We start from the raw sequence: 21,364 nt of genomic DNA, 5'->3' as shown, positions 1-21,364 counted from the left end.
GGGTCTACAGTTTTCAAAGCATTAATGTGTGTGTGTGTCTGTGTGTATGTTGGGCTTGGGGGGGGTGTCCATAAACTGTAAGTCATGGAAAAGTTTGTTGCTAATTTGAGCAAGGGAACTGTATGTTGCTGTTTTTTTTATGCTGAAGTCATTTATGTAATCATGACTAGAAAAGCAAATAAGGAAACAGTCAGCTTCTTTAAATAAATAATCTCGCTCATCTTCCTTCTAGCTGGCCACTATTGCTGACACCATCGAGCATGTGTTTCCTGTGATCGGTGGATTCCAGGCCTTAAGAGGGATGATCGATTCGGTAAATAATCCATTAATACACTACATTGTATGTAATTATATTCACTGTGTCCCCATGTATAACTGTGCTGCCACTGGGGTTGTCACCACTTACCAGACAATAACATATAAAAATCTTAAATCAGAAATACCAGGAATGTCAAGAATATGAGGCATATAATAGAAATATGTGAGCATGTGAATTACTGCAGTCATGTCATGTATGTTTTATGGACATAATATACCATGTACTATAAAATAAAATCTACATAAATCTTTTTATACTGTACTGTGTAAACATAACATTGCGTATATGGATGCAGTATAATTCATGTATTTGACATATTTTAAAGTGTATTAAAATAGTCCTAATGTTTAAATGTGATATACATTTCGCTGCTCAGCTCATTGCTCATGCATAGGACCCTCCCAGGCCTACCTGAGCTGGGCTGTGACCTCTCCTTTTGGGTGTGCGTCCTGTCTATGTTTCAGCCCCGGTTTTCCACATTCTCCTGTTTTTCAGATCATAAAGAAATCCTGCATTGAGATTTTAGCGGCTGAACCCTCCAGTGTCTGTGCGGGAGGTAAGGGTTCAGAAAACTTTAAGGCCTAGCTCTGGCTTACAGGCTTCACTGCTTGATGGTAGAACTCATTTTAGAGCGGGCACTGCATGGATCCACTTGTCTTACTGTTATATGGATGGAATGTAATGATCCACTTTCCCATCCGGTTCAAATACAAACCAGATGATCTGTGTAGCGACCGGCTTGTAATGAAGCACAAACAGTCAGTACTGAGTCAAAGCACAGAGAGGTTTGGTAGTCCGGGTGAAGGGAGCCCTGAGCTCTGTATTCGGCTGGTATATACAAAGGATGTTATGTTAACTGCCTTGAAATGTGCATATGGGATGTTGGAGCAAGGGCGCTACAGTTGTAAGAAAAGTGTGCACTTGAGAAGGTAACATCTCAACGGCGGGATGTTTGGAGCCATTGGAAATGCCACTCAGACACTGAGACAAAGTGAAGCAAACTGTAGCGTGATTAATGCTCTTGGCCTCAGCTCTCTCAGTTCAGCTTCATTTGAAGCAGTGCTCGTCTGGTCCGGGACTCAGATGGGTTCCCTCCGGAGCTCCGCTGGTAATGAAATTTGATAGCGTCTGGAAAAAGCGGAATCCTGAGAGGCTCGTTTCCATAGGGAGTAACGCACTGAGTGCACTCCTGGCCGCGTCTGCCAATAAGGGCACGTCAAGCCACATTTATTTGCTCCTCTGCAGTGTAGAGCAGATAATTCAATAAGTATTGGAGCTGGTTTCCTGTTAAAAGTGTGCCAAGGATGGAAACTGAAGTGGAATGGTGAAATCCATTTGTCCTAATATGGATGGTTTTTAGAAGCTATAAGAACTGTCCAGTCAGGAATAAACCTGCTGCTCACTTTCCTGTCCATCAGGGACAAGCAGGGTGCGAAATACGGGGGATCTTGGGGGGTCTGAGACCCCTTGATTGACACTTGAGACCCCCTGAAAGGCTCAACAGCAAAATTTTGGGGGGTCTCTGGAAAAATCTTTAAAAAATTATTTGTCACTTGCAATAAAAATGGAACTAAAAATGTCTTTTAACCCTTAAAGCCCAACAGCCTGCGTCCAAATTCACATCCCTTCTTCTCGGTTGAATTGCTTGCAAAGTATTCATCGCTAACGATGCTAGTTGCTTGTCTATGCAACGAAGTGTTGGCGAGAAAAATAATTTTGAATTTACATCAAGTTTAATCATAGTTTCGATCTGCATACAGCTCTGCGCCCATCTCTACACCCATTATTCTTGTTTGAATTACTCATGAACTCGTCACTGCATAGATATGGAACACATATCACAAGAAAGAGCAGAACCGGAGCTTTGTAGTGATGCTAGTCACATATTTGTACATACCGAAGTAATCACGTTATGAAGACAGATCAAACTTCTGCAAAGTAATATCTTTACTAATTTCTTCACCCATTTTCACACTCCTGCTTCTCGGTTGAATAAGTCAGGAAGTCCCTATCGCTTCACAACATACCACATATCAAAATAAACAGCAGAACTTACCCTTTCCGATGATACTAGTTGTGTAGATACAAAGTGTTGTCGAGTAACATACAATTGTTTATTATTTATTTACTATCCACAACCCCCCAATAATGTATTGTAATTAAATTTATTGTGGGTTGACAAATACCCTTACAATGAAATAGAAGACAATTAGTGTACTGGTGTCAGATATGATATACCTTGGATTGTGTGAAACACCTTTTCCTTATATGCTTAGTAGAGTTCCTAGTTACCAACCCAGCGATATACCTACATCCCACTGGTTCTGTATGCACCTGTTATCCTTTTCAAGACAAAAGTATTTCTTCTGGTGGATTGCCATCGGTATTTTTCACCTGCACCACATTAAAGGATTAGACCCTCTAAATACTGAAACATCTTTTCTCCATTTACTCAGCTGCTCTTTCTGTGACTCTTAGCAAATTTACTTTGTGTGGGACCACTTTCCAGGCTCATATTTCATTTTTCATATTTCAGCACTGTAGTATGTTCTTCAAATTGCCCTCTGAAAACATACGCGCTTTCGCCCTCATTGGCCAAGGTAACACACTCCGCGTTGTGCGGTGGTGGTGTGTGCTGTCAAATGCGACGCTGCGAGTTCCGCTTTAGAGTGATTCCATAATTAGGATACTTGCTTCGCGTAACTTTAAATTGGCTTACTAAATTAAAGGAAGTGAATTGGCTCACTAAGTTGGTAGTTAACTTCATGCTGGCTGTGAACCCACATTTTTGGCATTACTCTAGTGCACCTAGCCCCAGCTATTTCAACTGCACGTCTTCTGTCTGACACTCTGAAGCCATACACAGTATTTTGGTCACCCTTCCCAGAGTTCAGGGTGTGCTGCTCCCCCCATCACACCATTCTGAAGCCAGTGGGCCACACAGGTTATAAACAGGCCAACAGTATCAGAACTGAAGACAGGCTCTAAAGAACTTTGACTTACATTTAGTCATTTGGCAGATCCTCTTTGTTCAGAGTGACTTAAGAAGCAAAGGTCCAGCCAGTGTCAGCCAGTCGCATAGTACTATAGTACTGTAATGACCAGTGCTATACTGAATACAGAAGTGCTACACTGAAAAGTACAACAACAGCTGCAGTAATACCAACTGAACAGCAGTATAACGTAGGGTAAGGCTCAGGACTCCTGACCGAACTTAACCGAACCTAAACATAATCAAAATGTTCCCTGCTTGACTAAGTGTAATAACTATTAGGGGAGCCAAGGGTGTCTTCAATCTGCTGCAGAAGACGTCCTGACCACCACAGGAAGCTCATCTCCATCTCTGGAGTATTGTTGCTTTGTGTTCTGATTTCACGTTCCCAACAGAAGGGCGTTCCTGTACATTATATCCCAACTGCCCTGCCAGTGCCAACGTGTGGATCGTTATTTTTATTGCTCATTAGCTCAGCAGACGCCCTTATGCCAGGCAACATTTTATCCATTTACACAGCTGAATACTTTGTGAGGCAGTTCAGGATAAGTGCCTCACTCAAAGGGTACAACTGTAAGGCTTCCACCCAGGCCAAATCTTGCCTCCCTGGCCACTCCCAGCACACTACCACCCTGAATATGCACACACAGATCAGCACCGGGCAGCAACACCGCAGTAGGCAGAATGCTACCGCCTGTCATGTCACTTCCTGCTCCGCCAGGGCAGAGTCAGGTCAAAAGTCACGGATCCCGCCACTACTCCAGCTGCAGGACTGTGGGGTACAATGTGTGAGCATTGCCTTGCTTACAGCGTGCACCAAATGGGAACCAAATGCATGATTTTTTAAATGCATCATTTTTCCTTTGTGAATTGAGTTGTCTTGAATGGTTAAACACAGAACAAATAATAATAATAAATAAAAAATAAAAAATATATTTTTTTTTTTTATAAATAAATAAAACCCCTGTGACTACATGCTCTGCAGTGCTTAGCATTTCCCCTACATCAGACAAGAGTTATAAAAGCATAGTCTCTAGCTCTCATGAATATTTTATACAGAGAGACTCAGTGCAATACTTTACTTTTAGAATTATTAGAACTTTGATCTACTTTTGATTATTTGATCTAAGGACACAGTTTGTTTTAGTCCATGATGCAAATATTCAGTTTTGGTACACAACCACAAAACCTGCATATGTTTGTAAGTTAAGTGAAAGTTGTTAATTGATTCCACAGGCAGTTTTTCAATGTGCACTGGAATGATATTTAATAATGTATTAATACATTTATGATTCATATAAATATAATCTGCTTACATTTTATATTTTGTAGGCTTAAATGCAAATGAAGACACCAGTTATTAATAGAATTCTAATATCTGACATGTAATAAATTTTATATTTAAATACATGTTTGACCATATATGAATAGGTGTTTTTCATATAGAAGTGTCTCTTGACATTATGTTATATTATGTTTGACCTTTTCAGAGTCATTTCAAGTGGTGGTGAGGGGCAACGGGTTTTTGCACGCCAGGAACATCGACCAGGTCCTGTGTAGCTTCAAGGTGAACGACACAGTCACAATAAGTGAGTATTCCCATACCATATACAGCCCTGCTCTGGTCCTGCTCTGGTCACTGAACTCATTCTACGGCCAATCCCTCAAATAAAACAGGAAACACGGCATGAATTCACTGAAAATAAAAAAAAAAATATTTGGCTATGTTCATATGCACTGCATTAAAATGTAATTTACATAGTATCCCCTTTAGGGAAAATACTTACAAATATAAATCATTTTAAAAAACAGGAAAGTAAAAGTGACTCTGGAAAAAGGTGTCTGCTATGTAAAATGTAATGAGTCTTAATAAAGTGTAATGCTTCTTTCTGTCTCCAGATAAAAAACCTGCTGACATTGAAGACACATACTTACTATGCCCAGCGCCAGTCATAGAGGAGGTTGGAAAGTAAGTGTGTCACGTGTGATGACGTGTGATTTATAACAAAATTTTCAATTTGCCCTTGACAAGCACTTTTCAGTTTTGTAAAAAAAAAAAAAAAAAAAAAACCTCCTGGATAAATTAGGGCAAATGTCACTTGGCTAGTGTTTGTTTCAATCAGCAAGTTCCTCCAAACTTGGATGGGCAGTCTGTGTCCAAACATGGCTGTTCTGTTAGCATTTAACTATGAGGAACTAAAGTCATTTTGACAGGAGTCCACAAGTTGTGTATTGACATGGAATCCACATCATATGGGTGTTTGGCAGTAGTGTGGTTCTGTTGGAGTTGTACTTAAACCAACCAGTGGTATCAGTCCAAAATACATTGCCCTGGAGAAACCTTTGTTTCTGGCTTGTGTTACGTTGCCCCGGAGAAACCTTTGTGTCTGGCTTGTGTTGTGGGCTCTTGGCTCTGACAGCATTGAGCCAGCAACGGCCATCCAGTGAGGGCCAGAATCATGACTATCTGTTAGGCTAACTGCAGACACCTTGAGGAATCCATCTATCTTGTTCTTGTGAGGTAGAATTCTCTAGATTCTTTGCACTCTTTTGTTTCTCTGATAAAACTGGAACATCACTCCTGCAGCTGAATTCTAACCTTTCATCAGACCTGGTGGTTAATTTTGAGCTGTGGTGTTAGTATGATTTAGTTACACACTTTTTTGCAGGTCTCACTTTACATGAGGTCAATAATCACTGTATTTTGTGCTGCGTTTTGTTCTAAAGGAAAACTGAAGTTACTTTCCTCTCAGCTGTCACCACACACATTCTGCTGTGTGATCACCCAGCTTGCTTTGATTTCCATCACTTTGCTCTCTGCTCTGGTGTACATCCATCCAAAGAGCCTTGTCATTCTGCTACGAAGACACAACGCACCAATTGCAGCTATCGCAAGCAAGCTGTGGCCTGGGGGCCGTTGCGAGAGCTCCCACAAGGAGGACCTTTGGTCCAAAGTCAGCTGTGAAGACAAACCCGGTCCGCGGATCAAATCGGCTAATCCGAGACAGTAAGCGGAGACGGAGCTGCCTATTCCCAGCTGTCCATGTGCGTCGAGTTACGAGGCATCTGTTTCACTGTCTGCGCACCAACATGAATCACTTATCCCTTTTGGCACTGATATCAGAATGTTCAGCTGGTGGCTTCTGATTCAGATGTTGCGGTGTGCTCTTTTTTTTTTTTTTTGTCTTTTTTTTATCGTTCGCTAACCCCCTTCGTTTCCACTTTGGGTAAAGAGGCAGCTTTCCAGAACTGCAGATTTGCCGGATTCCTGGTTTCTTCAGTCACCATCCAGAAATGCTGAGTGTGCGTTTCCGCAAAAAAAAAAAAAAGAAAAAAAGATTTTTATCTGGATTTGTGTTATCTTTATCATGTGTGCAGAGGATTCTGCTGATGCTGCTGTGAGAACTGCATCAGTGACTCGATCCTAACTGAACCAAATTATCACCATACAATTATAGCGCTGCCATTCTGTGCTTAAGATGTTGGTGTGGCTCCTGTTAAGTTTTGTTTAGTTTTGTTTGGTAAAACATGTGGGTCAATCGGTCAAAGAGGTCAAAGGGGGTGTTCCTTTTTTGCATGCATGACAGTTTTGTGTTAGATAGGAGCTGCAGGCTTATCACTGAGACACTGTTTACATGATCTATCATGGAGCAGTGCTATTAAAGATTTAAGATAAGAACTGGAAACCACTGCAGTTACCCTCCCAATCCCACAACGGGACTCTGTTCCCTCTTTGACTGTGCCTCAAATATTACTGCTCTCTGTCCTCCTACAGCATGCCAGCTTTCTCTCTGTGTCTCTCTGTCTCTCTCTCTTTCTCTCTCCTTCTCTCTTCCTCCTCCATTCTTTTGTCCTTCTCTGTTTCTCATCCATTTTTTTCTCCCTCTCACTTCCCCACCTTCATTCCCCTCTGCCTCTCTCCTCCATTTCCCTCTTCCTCACTCTCTCCTTTTCTTTCTCTCTCTCCTTTGTCCTCTCTCCCCTCTCTTTCTGTCTCTCCCACATCCATTCCCCTCTCCCTCTCTCTCTGTCTCTTTTCTCACCTCATTTTTGTTCCTATCTATTGTACTATCCCAGCCCAACACCCTCCCTGTGTGAGCATGCATGTGTGTGTGTGTGTGTGTGTGTGTGTGTGTGTGTGTGTGTGTGTGTGTGTGTTGGTGGCACTGCTGGCTGCATTTTTGGTATTGTGCGTACCTGCATATCCATGCATACCTCCATACCTAGCCCTCATTTCATGGGCCATGGTGGAGTTCGAGGTCAGCAGCTGTCTCCTGGCTCAGTGGCATCAGCTAAACAATTTTTTCAGACTTTCCTTCCCTGTGCCAGGCGAGATAAGGCTTATCAGCCAAATGACTTCTGAGATCCTTCTATGCCTGTCTGTTAACCTCCCACATAAACATACACACACACACTGCATACATCAAAATCACACTTACAAACACACATGCAAATATGCATACCAAGTACATGGACACATGTGTGCACATGTATACACACACACGCACATGCACACAGGCACACACACATGCACACAAAAATACCACGATTTGTAGTGGTATTGGTCGCTTGTTTTCAGTTTAACACATTCACCAGGTGCTCCAACAGTGTACTCTGAGAACCATTTTAAAGCCAAATGAAAAACATCTCCTTTATCCAGATTAAATCAGAATGATCTTTTGACCACCCTGCAGCATGCCGTTAAATCGATCAAGAAGACATTTGTTTTGACTTGCAGAGGGTTACACCACCTTGGGCGCCGGTACAAATATGCTTGTATTTCAGACATGTGCTGGCGCATTCCGAGAGGAAAATGTGAATGGCACCACCAAGGGCATGTCTTGGGCACAATTATCTTCTAATGTCATGCCAAACAACTGCACCAACAGCTGTACTGAAGCAGGGCATGTCAGGGAAATTGCTTCATGATAACCGCAGTTGGGTTTCCACACCAGAATCGCACGGCTCTCGCGATTTTTGGGGTGGGTCCAAGGTGTTGGCCCGTGCGGCTGGTAAATGGATTCCCACCCTGGTAGAGTGCCGAGGCAGAAATCACGCCAAAGTGAGAGGTTACAGCGGAGGGAAAGTCATCGACCGCTATGGGACGGGATTTGTAAATTGCCAGTTATTTATTTGCTTAGCAAACACCCTGGGCCACCCACTTACATAAGTGCTGTTTATGCACTTTGGCTGTGCCCCACCTGGTAATTGAACCCGCAGCTCCTGAGTTACAAGCCCTGCTCCGTTACCATCAAACCGCACTCAGCTCAACTTCCCGTCTTGGCTGAAACAGTTTCCCTCCCCAGTTGTAAGATCAGGTAGCATGTTAAAGGGTAGCTCTTCACACCTCTCGTACCACTGGCTCTTGGTGCAATTGTAGCTTCTCCTCCTTGTTTCTCTGTAACGATCCACACACTCTAGGGGAAGTTAGCATTGCCGTGTTACCATATTTTATTTTACTTTTACCCCTTTATTCTGAACTGCAAAGTAAAGCACATCTTGTTAAGTGAGGGATGGAGAGCACAAGGGAACATGGCCTTCAGCATGGGAGGCTACCCAGGCTGACAGGCAAGCGTTGAAAGTGCTCACGCTAAGCACTGAGGTCACCTCATGGCCTCTCTCTCTCTGTGATACACTGTCTCTGTCTCAGGCATAACACTACGGTGTAGGTTAAGGCCCCTGTCTCTGTGTCTCAAATGCAGCATCTCTCTGTCTCAGGTGCAGCACTGTGGTTTAGGTGATGACCTCTGTCTCTGTATTTCACATGCAGTGGATGCAGAATTATCCATGGCCTCTGTCTTTCTGTCTCAGAGGCAGCGATGCAGTGTTGATAACCTCTGTCTCTGGGTCGCAGACACAGTGATGCAGAGTTTGCTGATGTCCTCTGTCTCTGTATTTCAGGGTGGTCTACCTGCAAGTGAGCATGAATGAGGGCCTGTCCTTCATCACCAGCTCTGTCCACATCACCAGCACCGAGTGTGTAAGTACAGCCTAATCACACCTCACAGCAGGCCTTTCAGGGTCTCACACACACACACACACACACACACACACACACACACATAGAGCCACAGCTTCACATGCTCTCAGGAGCCACAAACTGTACCTCTTCACTGAATCTGTCCCTGATTCATTTTAGCTTGTTGCTGTGCTGACAGATGATCAGGCTAGTGAGACAATTAAGTTAATACCAGGCAGCTGTGCTTCTGTTCAGCTCATCTGCAGTAAAACTGTAACTGCTTTACAACAATGGCAGCCATGCTATATGACTGAAGCTACCCAAACAGTTATTAGCAATATTAACAATAACAATATTAACAATATTAACAATATTAGCATGACAGCACTTTCCATTAATGGTGAATATGTATTAAACCACAATGATAAGCGACAGATGGGTTGTAAAGTGCTTAAATTAATCAGCTTGCAGTAAACGCTTAATTGAGCTTGATCTTAAATATGTACTACCTCAAATATAGGGGAAAGAAATTAATGTCTATTCAGTTGTCAAGTACCAGTTCAATTTTCTGGTATGCCCGCATAATAGTACAGTTGCCAAACGTGCTCTATCATTGCTGGAATTTATGAATTTTGTGACTTTTTTGTTTCTGTCTTTTTTCCCTCTGCTTCTTTGAGTATGAACCCAGGTTGTTCCTGTGTTTCTTACTTTTTCTTTACTTTTTGTCAGGCCCTCTCCTCCTTCGCCTGTTGTCCTTCTTCCTCTATCTCTTCCTGTTCCTCGTCCTCTTCCTCTTCCTGTCCAGGGTTTCCTGTGCTTTCAGTGTTGTCAGATAGGCCCCTTTCTTCACGTGAAACTTTAGCCTTAACGTCTCAGCCAAATGGAGGGGATTTCGGGAGTATCGGCTCAAATCCCTCTAAAACCCCCAGCTTCAATGCTAATTCTGAGCAGCGCTTTGCTCCCCTGTGGCGCAGAGAAGAAGACCAAAAATTGGCCATATCTCAACAAAAATCAGGAATCAAAAGGACTACGTGCGACACTCAGGCCCTCCCCTCACTCACCCCTGCTGACCTCACCCCGGCCCTGCTGTCAGCCCCATCGGCGTGACGGATGATTGACAGGCCAGGGGACAGGGAGGGGTTACACTCACAGTGGCTCTTCTCTCTCCTCCACAGTTCGATGGCACCATCCTCCTCATCACACTGCTGGTTCTCTTTCTCCTGCTGGCCCTCCTGTTCATGTGGTGGTTCTGGCCTCTGTGCTGCACTGTGGTAAGTGACCTCACCTCCACCTCCTTTTGCTCATTTTCGAGTTTTAGCACATTTTGTTGGCTCCTGCAGAGGTGAGCTCTCGATGTACAGACTGCGGGAGTGCAGAAAGAAAGGACCCTCAGGGGCATCTGTGTCAGTTCCCGCTACCTGTCAGTTTACGTTACCTGAGATTCTGTACAAGCTCACACAGATCTGTGCTTGCTCAAAGCTAGCTGTCAGGTCACAATATCATTTTATATTAGTGATAGCTTTTATATTCAAGTATATTCAATATTACATTTGATAATATAACTTTCTGGCCCTAACTCCTGTGTGTTTACAACGTACCTACTTCAGTACACTGTCACTACTGTGTAGGTAAACATAGCTGCGCAGTTGTTACCTGAATGCAGGATAATTACACTTGTGTATCAACAGCAATGCGTGTGCACTGTGTCCTTACTAGTAGTTCCTGAGAAGTACCTATGTAAGCGCAAACACACAAACATACCAATGATACCTTTTATTTGTGCAGCGGTAAACTTTGCTGAGACAGCCAAAAAAGAAATTCAGCAGTGCGCTCAGAAAATGAAGGAAAAGTTTTCTCTTTGGCTCGTATGTGACCCTGTATGCAAATTATCTGTACCTGTCAGAACAAGGTGGTACCGGCAGGTGTGTGTGTGTACAGCTCACGGAACGTGGAGAAGCTGAGCCAGCACATTCGGCTCAGGGATGGGAGGATGCTGACAAAATCATTCAGTGACCTCCTTTACTCGGAGCGCTAGTACGTTCTTCAGGAAAACAAACAGCAAGTCTCTGCTTGCTTAAGCAGGCACAGCAGGCGCTTATGCTGAATCTGTACTAATATAATGCCCTCTTCCCCTTTATTTTCTTTCTGCAGGTGATCAAAGAGCCCCCTCCACCCCCTCCACCGGAACCAGTAAGTCCCTCCCCCCTCAAAAAACTGTTACCTCACCTGTCTGTCAGTGCATCCATCAAAGTGTACTCAGGGCATTTAGTGAGCTTAATGTATACACCCCCCCAAGGAAACCTTTCCTCCTCTTGGAGGATCCAATGTCTTGCTCCTTTAATTATGTTGACTGCATTGGAAGTGAACTGAATCAAAGACTTTGTAAAGAGGCAGACGTCAGTGTAGTGTAGCGGTAAAGGAGCAGGGCAGATAACAAAAAGGTCGCTGGTTCAATTCCCTTCTGGGGCACTGCTGTTGTAGCCTTGGGCAAAGTGCTTCACCCACAATTGCATCAGTAAATATCCAGCTGTATAAATGGATAAAACTGTGATCTACCAAGTCATTCTTTATAAGCGTATCTGCTAAATGATAATAATGTAATGTAAGTGCTTCATTAGGTCAGGTCTGTTTAGTCTGTGTCCTGTTGTAGGTGCTATTTCTACCTTTCCTCTCCTATTTCTACTTTTTCTTCCTTCACAGCCACTCAATGAGCTACACTCCTCTATAGCTGTATAAATGGATAAAATACATCGCTCTGGATAAGAGCATCTGCTAAATGACAATAATGTAAGGTAATGTAATGTAATGTCCTGGAACAGCTAGGCCTGCATAAAATGGGTGCAAAGAGATGAGCTGAAGCGAGTTGTGATGGCTGCACGGATTCCTCCAGTGAACGTGTCGGACACGGGGATTGCACCCATGTCGAATGTGGCGTTACAGTGCACATCGAGAGGATCCGTGCCATAATAGCGCCGTTGTGTCCGATTCGTTCCCGGAGGTTAGAGTCAGACTGGCCCCAGAGCAAGACTGCGAATAAAAGAGCTTTGTCACACTTTCTCGGAGGGTATGACTGGCTCTGAAAACACTGTCTCTCTCAGAACGAAAGAGCTCTTAATCTCCCTCTGAGCTTGAATGGGCTTAAGTTCCCTCATCGTGTTACTTTTTCAATAGGGAATAAGCACCCTGCCCAAGCGTATGAATGCGTCTCTTCAAGGGTTTGTCTGGCCTTTTATTGTGCGTTAGCCACAAAGCTATGCGTTAGAATGCTGCTCCATTCAACACGCTTGCACCAAATGCCACCTACACTGAGTTCACTTTCACAACTAACGCCGCTCTTTTCCCATGTGCCTGTTCATTAAGAGGTGTTTTTATGGGGGGTTACATTACAGCACATATTTGCTTAGAAAACACCCACGTTCCAGGGGCAAACCTGAGGCACTTGCATTTTGTAAGTACATTTGTACAGCTGGAGCAACTGAAGTAGATTGCTGTCGGTGTGAAGCAGTACAGGTGGTCCCGACTTACGATGGTTCGATTTTTTGACTTTACGATACGCATTCAGTAGAAACCATACTTTGAATTTTGAATTTTGATCTTTTCCCGGGCTAGCGATATGCGGTACGATACTCTCTTGCCATTCTGGGCAGATCCCACACGATCACGAGGGTAAACAACTGATACTCTACACTGTACTGTGTTGTCAGCGTTTTTTGGATATTGTGTTTCTGTTTTTCACTTTCATTACAGTATTTAATAAATTACATGAGACATTCAACACTTTATTATAAAACCGGCTTTATGTTAGATGAGTTTTCCCAACTGCAGGCTAATGTAAGTGTTCTGAGCATGTTTAAGGTAGGCTAGGCTAAGCTATGATGTTCAGTAGATTAGATGTATTAAATGCATTTTCGACTTATGATATTTTCAACTTACAATAGGTTTATCGTAACCCCATCATAAGTCAGGGACCGCGTGTATTGCCATGGTCGGGACTTGAACCCATGAACTCCAGGTCCAGCACTCTCACAACTGTACTGGTGCCATCAGCACTGGTTGTACCATAATGTGTAGATCACCAGAGGACGTGTTGCCTTAGCACTTTGGTGTTGACTGGTGGTGTTGATGGTGACCTCTCTGCCTGTGTTCAGGAATCGGACGATGAGGACGGCTTGCCCAAAAAGAAGTGGCCCACAGTAGATGCATCCTACTACGGAGGGCGAGGAGTTGGGGGCATCAAGAGAATGGAGGTAAGGTAGCCTCATGTGCTCCACTGTCTACAGACTGTAGTCTGTAGGAGTCAAATTACAGAGAGAGTGGAGGTGCTGGTGAGAGAAGGAACGTTTAAATCCCAGAATTACCTTGATAAGAAACAGACTGCAGCCCACTCTCCATTGAAGTCCTTTGGCATTTTATCTAACTTCTGAATCACGGGAGAAAATGAGTGTTTCCTCTGTGCCTGTAGGAAGCCACCAGCAAACAAATACCCCAGTCCTTGACTGCCTGCAGGGGATGTAGACTGTCATACATCACTCAACGCACACATGCATACACACCCATACACACAGATATAAACACAGACACACACACAGAGGAATGCCTAGTACTTCAGTTCCCAGTTACAGTTTTCATTTAATTTCATCAGAATGTGTCCCACCACAAGCCGGGCTGTTAAGCGGGCCAGGGCTCATTGTTTGCGCTATGCTCAGGTACGCTGGGGAGGAAAGGGTTCCACTGAGGAGGGAGCCAAGCTGGAAAAGCCCAAGAACGCTGTGGTCAAGATGCCTGAGCAGGAGTTTGAACCATTCGAGCCCAAGCCCAAGAAGTCTGAAAGCAGGAAGAAGGCCCAGAACAGGAAGTGGTACACGCCCATCCAGGTGAAAGCCATTTGATGCTGCTCGCCGTTGCCTCTCGCTCTCTTTATCACCCCACTTCCCGGTCTCACATTCTCTCCCCTCTCCTCTCTGCAGGGGAAACTGGATGCCCTGTGGGCCCTGTTTCGGCGTGGGTACGACCAGGTGTCCCTCATGAGGCCCAAGCCTGGAGATCAGGTGAGTCACGCACCCCCAGACTGGCTGACCTCATTGCCCAGCCCAATCTCAGAATGCCTTCAAAAGACCAACAGTGGAGGAGTGCCAAAGTAAGCCATGTTATTCACTGCTCAATCAGAAGCAGTGAAAGCTGAACTGAAAGAGAGAAGTGGAAGTGCTCCAGACGGATCAGCGGCGTTTCCAACAGCACCTTTTTTTAGTTAGGGCAGTCTGGCACTTGTAACGACTTCACAGTGCAGAACATGTTCTCCCTCGGTCTCACAAAATGGCTACATAATCTGTTATTTCTTTCCTCCCCTGTGTGCAGAAATGGGAGACTCCTGCAGTCTGAAATACAGAAAACGCAGTTTTAAATACTGACCTCCTAGGAGAAAAGTCTCACGTCTGCCATCTTCCTGTGGTCCAGGTGCCAGTCGAAATCATGTGTAATTTGTGGAAAAAAATTACATTTTTACTGGCATTCCTTGCACGAGGGAAGCATTCTGCATAAGGGAAGCAACAGAGCAGGGTGCTGCCAAATCAGCTTCGAGCAAGGCGAGTGCTGTCAAACGCAGCGTCGCGAGTCACAAACTATGAACACAGTCGCACATATTTGCATGTGGAAATCACGAACGTAATTGCCAAAATCTGGTTTCTGAACGTTTCGGCTAGATTGAGTTTATGGAAATTGTTGAACTTTTAACCAGGGAGAAGTTTTTAATAACACGCACATGCTGAAGGTTACGTGACGCAATGCCTCTGTCTTGCTTTGTTCCCTGAGCCTCATTTCGGGGGGGGGGGGGGGACGTCTCCATTTCGCTCCTCGTCTGGAATGAGACCTGGCTCTTAAAAATCTGCGGCTGGGGAGGGCGACACAGAAAAATGCCCCTGACCCACATGTGGTGTTTCTCAGAGGGAGAAAACAAATGCACTTGGCAATAGCTGTTTTGAGCCCGAGACTTGGAATGTCACAGAAGGGCATTTACAGAAGTTCACACTCCATGTTTTTTTCCCTTTGCGCTGATCCGAGTACAGTTTCCTCATCCTCGTCTTGCTGTCTCCCAGTCGTCTATGAATTGTGGCCTGGTCAGCCATTGGTCTTTCCCGTCCACATCGTAGATAAGCGCTTTGTGTCAGTGTGTTGTTTCATCACCACAGAGGTCGCCATGGTAACGCGTCTGCGACTGTCTGAATGACACTATTCAGTTTGTCCTGGCGCTGAACACCGCTGAAAGTCTGTTTCCATAAAAAAGAAGTATTGCTTCCATCTCTGCAGCTGAGAAAGCGATCTGATTTACTTATTGGCACTATCAATGGTGTGGCTGTGCAAGTGCGGCAGAATCACCTCAGAAATGGGGTCTCTCTCTCTCTCTCTTTCTCTCATTTTTTATCCATATTTCGCTTTCTCTCTATTCTTTATCTGTCTTTCTCACCCCATCTGCCTCTGTGTCTCTTTTTCCCTCTCTCTCCTCTTTCTTATGCTCTCTCTGTTTTACCCCTCTTCCACTTACTGTCTCTCTCTGGTGTAGCAGTGATGGGCTACCGCAGTGTTGAGTGGTAGTGATGGGCTACCGCAGTGTTGAGTGGTAGTGATGGGGTACCCTAGTGTTGAGTGGTAGTGACGGGCTACCGCAGTGTTGAGTGGTAGTGATGGGCTACCGCAGTGTTGAGTGGTAGTGACGGGCTACCGCAGTGTTGAGTGGTAGTGATGGGGTACCCTAGTGTTGAGTGGTAGTGACGGGCTACCGCAGTGTTGAGTGGTAGTGATGGGCTACCGCAGTGTTGAGTGGTAGTGACGGGCTACCGCAGTGTTGAGTGGTAGTGACGGGCTACCGCAGTGTTGAGTGGTAGTGATGGGGTACCCTAGTGTTGAGTGGTAGTGACGGGCTACCCTAGTGTTGAGTGGTAGTGATGGGGTGCTCTCCTGTGGAGTGGCAGTGATGGGCTGCTCCAGTATTGAGTGGTGGTGATGGGGTGCTCTCGTGTTGAGTGGTAGTGTTGGAAAACTGGCCAGATTTGATCTAGGGCGAAGGTGCCCGTAGTTAGGGCGATTGCAGATTTGAGTGACACATGGGAATAAAAAAATGGGGGTCTGGCAGATTCTTGCACAGGGTCATCATTTCAGCCCCCCTCCCCCCCAGCTGTTTTTTCAGTCTTAGGCCACTCCTCCATTCCTCAGCTATGCAGAGAGGAGCAGCTGGCATTCTCAGTCTTTTTTGTTGTTGTTTTAATTTGAGAGACAAGAATGAGGTCGCCAGGACACGCCATTTGCTGGCAGGACGAGGTACTGTAGGGACAGAGACAGCCACCAGGGTTGACCAAAAGGACAAATTAAACACAGTGCCATACAGCAGTGACAGGTCGGTTTTATGACCCCAGTTCTAATTGTAGCTGATCAAAGAACCCTCCAACTGAGGGCCGTCTGCATCTTGCTTTTATCCGGTCATTTTACAGGAAGCCTCTGGTCAGTGTCTCTGACTTCATAAGCTCCTCGGGTTATTGCTAGGACCTGCTTTGTCCTGAGGGTGTGTATTTCTCCGAAGGATAGGGCAGAAGAATGTTACCCGTGTCTCCGAATTTTTTGTTTTCTGTTTTTCCTTTCCTTCCTCTAATGACTTCATGGAATGTTGGAGCGGTTTCCAAGAGACAAGACCATGGTCACCAGAGGGATTTGATTTTATTTTCTTCTTGCATAATTTACAAGTCAGCATAAATGGAATGTGTCTTCGGTCTTTCCTCATTGATTTTCTTCCTCTGTGGCTTGAGAGAGAGAGAGAGAGAGAGACAGACAGAAATAGAGAGAGAGAGAGAGAGAGAGAGAGAGAGAGAGAGAGAGAGAATGTGTGTGTGTCTGTGTGTCTGTGTGTGCGTGTGTTTAGCTCAGGAGGTCAAACAGCATTCCAATTTATTTGAGATAAAGGAGAAATGTTTTTTGTTCTGCATATTAAAAGGTTCTCAGAGTACCATGTTGAAGCACCTGTGGAATTTGTTCAACTAGAAACTAGCATCCAGCTCAACTGGAAATTTCATTATACTTGTGTGTGTGTGTGTGTGTGTGTGTGCATGTATGTGTGTGTGTGTGTGTGTGTGTGTGTGGGTGTGTGTGCATGTATGTGTGTGTGTGTGTGTGTGTGTGGGTGTGCATGCCTGCACGTGTGTATGTGTGTATGTGTGTATGTGCATGTGTGTGTGTGTTCAGCTCGGGAGGCGAATGAAGACGCCTGCACTTGTTGGACTGATTTAGTGCCCCGTTAGATAGCTCTCTCCTGAGAGACACAGCCCTTCACAGTCTGGGACGTGTTCATTACTACCATGATCTATTGCAGGGGAGGACACAGAGTGTTGTAATTTATTTACCAGAGTTTGGATTGGGTAAAAGTCTTGTTGCCACAGCATTAACACACAGAAAAATGAGTGTTTTTATGAGCAACACAATGATACTTCTGTGCAGCACAGCATAAGTACTTAATAATACATGGTGTATGGTACATGACATTGTCATGCCGCAACATCTTATGTAGGAATTAATGCAACTCCATTAAGAGTGTCACATGACAAATTTTGGCAAAGCTGGAGGGAGAAATGTCCCAAAGTCCAAAGCCCATAGGGCAGGGTACCCCGTACCGAATCTCTCAAACCTTTACAGTTACCTTTAAGGAGGCGATTTCCTCTGTAATCTAATGAACATCCCTGCATGTTGATGCCAGCTGGGATTCTGTGTGTCAGCTGGGATTCTAGGTGTCTTGAGGGATTATCCCTGTAGAGTTCCCCACAGGAACAGCTGGGATTGAGGTGGGCAGACAATGTTTGAAAAGGCACTATAAGACACAAACAGTTACAGCATCTAGAGGTAGTTTTTTGGTTGCCCTTGTGGTTGTCATTACATTACATTATTGCTATTTAGCAGACACTTTTATCCAAAGCAGCTTACATACATGTAGGTTACAGTTGTATCCATTTATGCAGATGGATATTCACTGAGGCAATTGTGGCTTAAGTATCTTGCCCAAGGGTATAAGAGCAGTGCTCAGTGGGGAATCGAACCAGCAACATTTTGGTTACGAGCCCTGCTCCTTACCACTACTCTACACTGCTCCTTGTTCTATGCATTTGTGGAGTTTTGCTGGTGTGAGTGAGCGCATGTGCCCTTTTTTTAACATTACATTGTTGGCATTTAGGAGACACTCTTATCTAGAGACTCATATCTGTTACAGTTTTTTTCTACATGTTACGCATTTATACAGCTGGATATTTACTGAGGCAGTTGTGGGTTACATACCTAGCCAAAGGGTACAGCAACAGTGCCCTAGCTGGGAATCAAACCAGCAACCTTTCAGTTACAAACCCTGCTCCTTAACCACTATACTTTCTTAGCACACAGTCAGATGAAGGGTCTTTCATAATTGGCTTTGCACTCTGACTTTCTGGCTGTCTGACTCTCTCCTGCAGGGTCGGTGCATTAACTTCACCCGGGTGAAGGAGGAGGCAGCACGGGCTCCACCCCCCCGCACCAACTCTCCCCCACCCCCGCCCGTCTACCGGCCACTGATCCAGAAGCCCACTGTGCCCCCTCCACAGAGCTGTCCGCCCTCTCGAGGAGTCTCCACTAGCCCACCGCCTCATGGACCCCCACCTGCCCGCATCCCACCGGGCCCCCCGGTCCCCCCTCCCTCTCGCCCCCCGCCCTGCCTCGAGCAGAGGCCGTGAGAGCCAAAACAGCCCCCCACCGCAATGAGTGAATAGTAGGCTTCCCCAAAAAAAGAAAAAAAATCTTTCACACCAAAAAAAAAAAACAATAGTATTTATTGAAATTGGGGTTCCATTGAAGAGTTTTGCGGTTTGTTGCTGGACAGCAAAAAAATACAAAAAATAAAAAAGCAAAAAAAAAAAGAAATAATTACCATTTCAAAAGGACATGAAAGCAACTACTGAGCGTCCCCAAAAAGTGGCAGCGAATTGTATTTCAGGGGTGGGGATTGTCCTCCTGGCTTTCCTCGCAGTTAAGTTTAGGTGTAGCGTGTACTATAGTGTAGTACTGTTTTCGCTTCTGCTGACAGTCAGCCAACAAATAGCAGCAAAGGGCTCAATTCCCTCATACTAAAGATGACAAGAGAGGAGTCTACTGTCTGCCTGAACAAAGGGGCATCTAAAAGCAGTCATTCTGAACTACTTCTTATATGAAATTGGCAGTAGGGTGTGGGGACATCCATCAGAAAATCAAAGTGACCCAGACAGCAGGTGTAGAACCATTCGGCGACATCTTTAAGGTAGAGTCGTTCTCTGTAATTTGGTCCTTTTTGGCTCGTCAGACCAATCCGATGCTAAGTTAAAGCCGAGGGCGTGGAACACCCAGCAGCTGCCAGGATGCGCCTGCCAGCTGGTGGTGTTAGCCTTGTCCAGATTTGATCTGTGTGCAGCTTTTAGCTGCAGGCTAGCTGCCTTCATCTTTAAGCCTTTAAGCATACACTCATACAGTAAAGCAGTTTTCTGTCTCCTACCTTGTTTAATACTCTCAGGTTAGTTTTTGACCTTACGCTAAAAAAGGGCACAGAACACCACAGCTATTATGAAATGTCACCGAGAATCAAGGCCCGTGTAAGTAAAGATTGTATAGAGGAAATGTATGTACAGTAATTGTGAAATTTCACAGTTTTAAAGAATGTTTTGGCTGCGATGTATGAGGCTTTAGGTATACCCTGAAAAAAGGAAGCAAGTTTAAAATGAATAACTTGTTGGGTGAATTTTTTTTTTAAGAGAAGTAGAAAGTTACGGAACAAAGACTACATTTTGCAAACTGAATGCAGTAGCTATGGGTTAATGTGATTGTTTGTTTGTTTGTTTGTTTTTGTAACGTGAACCCCCCCCCCCAACTTTAACTCACAGATGGTCAGGTCAGTGTCTCTCAAAACATATTTCTGGTATTCCACAACTGTGCTATATTTTAATGTGTATGGGTTTCTTTTTTTTACAAATTGATTCAGCAAACACATTGCAACTGCAGGGCAGTTCACAGCTTCTAATTTATTAACCCAAAGTCACCAGAAAGGTACTTGAATATGACAAGGTGTCCTCTGGTATTACAGGACACTATGCATGTGATGACCAAAAAAATTCCATTTAACCTCAGTTACCAAAAACAGTGCCTTCTAGATGTTTTCTACCTTGATTTTTTTTATACCTTTGTTTTTTTTTTGTAATTTACTTTACTTCAATTATGTGGATTTTGTTATATTTTTTGTGTTACATCCTAGCACTGTTCAGCTCTATGGGATCACAGAAAGGGGTTTGCATGCATTTATTTTCCCTCTCGCATTGTTCTCTGACTGGTACAGTCAACACAAATACAACTCTATGGTATCTAAACTGTATGTACGTTCCACCTATAGTGCCAATGATGGTTTCTTTCGTTTGTGTAAGCAGGTAATGGGTTTGGAGTAATACCCCACTGGGTCAATGGGATGGTGCAGTTAAAGGCACAGTGCATTTTATATAAACCTTTTGTATTAACTAGTTCCTTGTACCTGTCTCTATTTGTTTGATTCAAGGTGATTAACAAGAGGTTGTTTGGAGCTGTAACGCCCAGAAATCTCCAGAAATCCTCTGCTGGTATGCTAAAGAAACATTTGCTATAATTTTACATGTATTAACAACAGTACTGCAAGAAACATGGAAATACATATTTAGTTTCTCTTTGTTCATGAATTGATTTTTTTCCTCACAGTACTAATAAAGTTTAAGTTCCAAGCTTCCCTCCTTAATGTCTGGGGTTTTTTGGGGGGGAGTACGCAGTAAGTCCAGCCACAAATCAAGTCCTTGATGGGTAAGACCCTTAAACCAGATGTTTCAAGGATCATTTCAGTGCAAATACAGAGCACCTCAGATGCCCTGTGTGTGTCTGTGTGTCTGTGTGTGCGTGTGTGTGTGTGTGTGTGTGCGTGCGTGCGTGCCTGCATGTGTGTGCGTGTGTGTGTGTGTGTGTATGTGTGTGCGCACATCCATGCTGAAGAGAGCAAGCATTGACCTCACCCTTGCATGAAGATACACAACACACACACACACACACACAC

At 44.4% G+C, this 21,364-nt stretch overlaps 1 protein-coding gene across 1 annotated transcript in view; it reads left to right on the top strand.

The window, feature by feature from the left end:
* antxr1c (ANTXR cell adhesion molecule 1c) overlaps positions 1–21,036 on the top strand; it is a 33,318-nt gene extending 12,282 nt beyond the window's left edge. The window contains exons 8-18 of the mRNA XM_036542851.1: positions 233–313; positions 815–875; positions 4,802–4,900; positions 5,211–5,280; positions 9,213–9,291; positions 10,446–10,541; positions 11,422–11,460; positions 13,419–13,517; positions 13,977–14,144; positions 14,238–14,318; positions 18,747–21,036. Of these exons, the coding sequence (XP_036398744.1) occupies positions 233–313; positions 815–875; positions 4,802–4,900; positions 5,211–5,280; positions 9,213–9,291; positions 10,446–10,541; positions 11,422–11,460; positions 13,419–13,517; positions 13,977–14,144; positions 14,238–14,318; positions 18,747–19,004 (1,131 nt within the window). The 3' untranslated portion in view covers positions 19,005–21,036. The remainder of the gene's footprint in view (positions 1–232; positions 314–814; positions 876–4,801; positions 4,901–5,210; positions 5,281–9,212; positions 9,292–10,445; positions 10,542–11,421; positions 11,461–13,418; positions 13,518–13,976; positions 14,145–14,237; positions 14,319–18,746) is intronic.
* The last annotated feature ends 328 nt before the right edge of the window (positions 21,037–21,364 follow it).

This window comes from Megalops cyprinoides, chromosome 1 (genome assembly GCF_013368585.1).
Source record: "Megalops cyprinoides isolate fMegCyp1 chromosome 1, fMegCyp1.pri, whole genome shotgun sequence".
NCBI lineage: Eukaryota > Metazoa > Chordata > Actinopteri > Elopiformes > Megalopidae > Megalops > Megalops cyprinoides.
The sequence above is the reverse complement of the archived record's forward strand: the minus strand, read 5'-3'. Positions and strand labels throughout refer to the sequence as shown.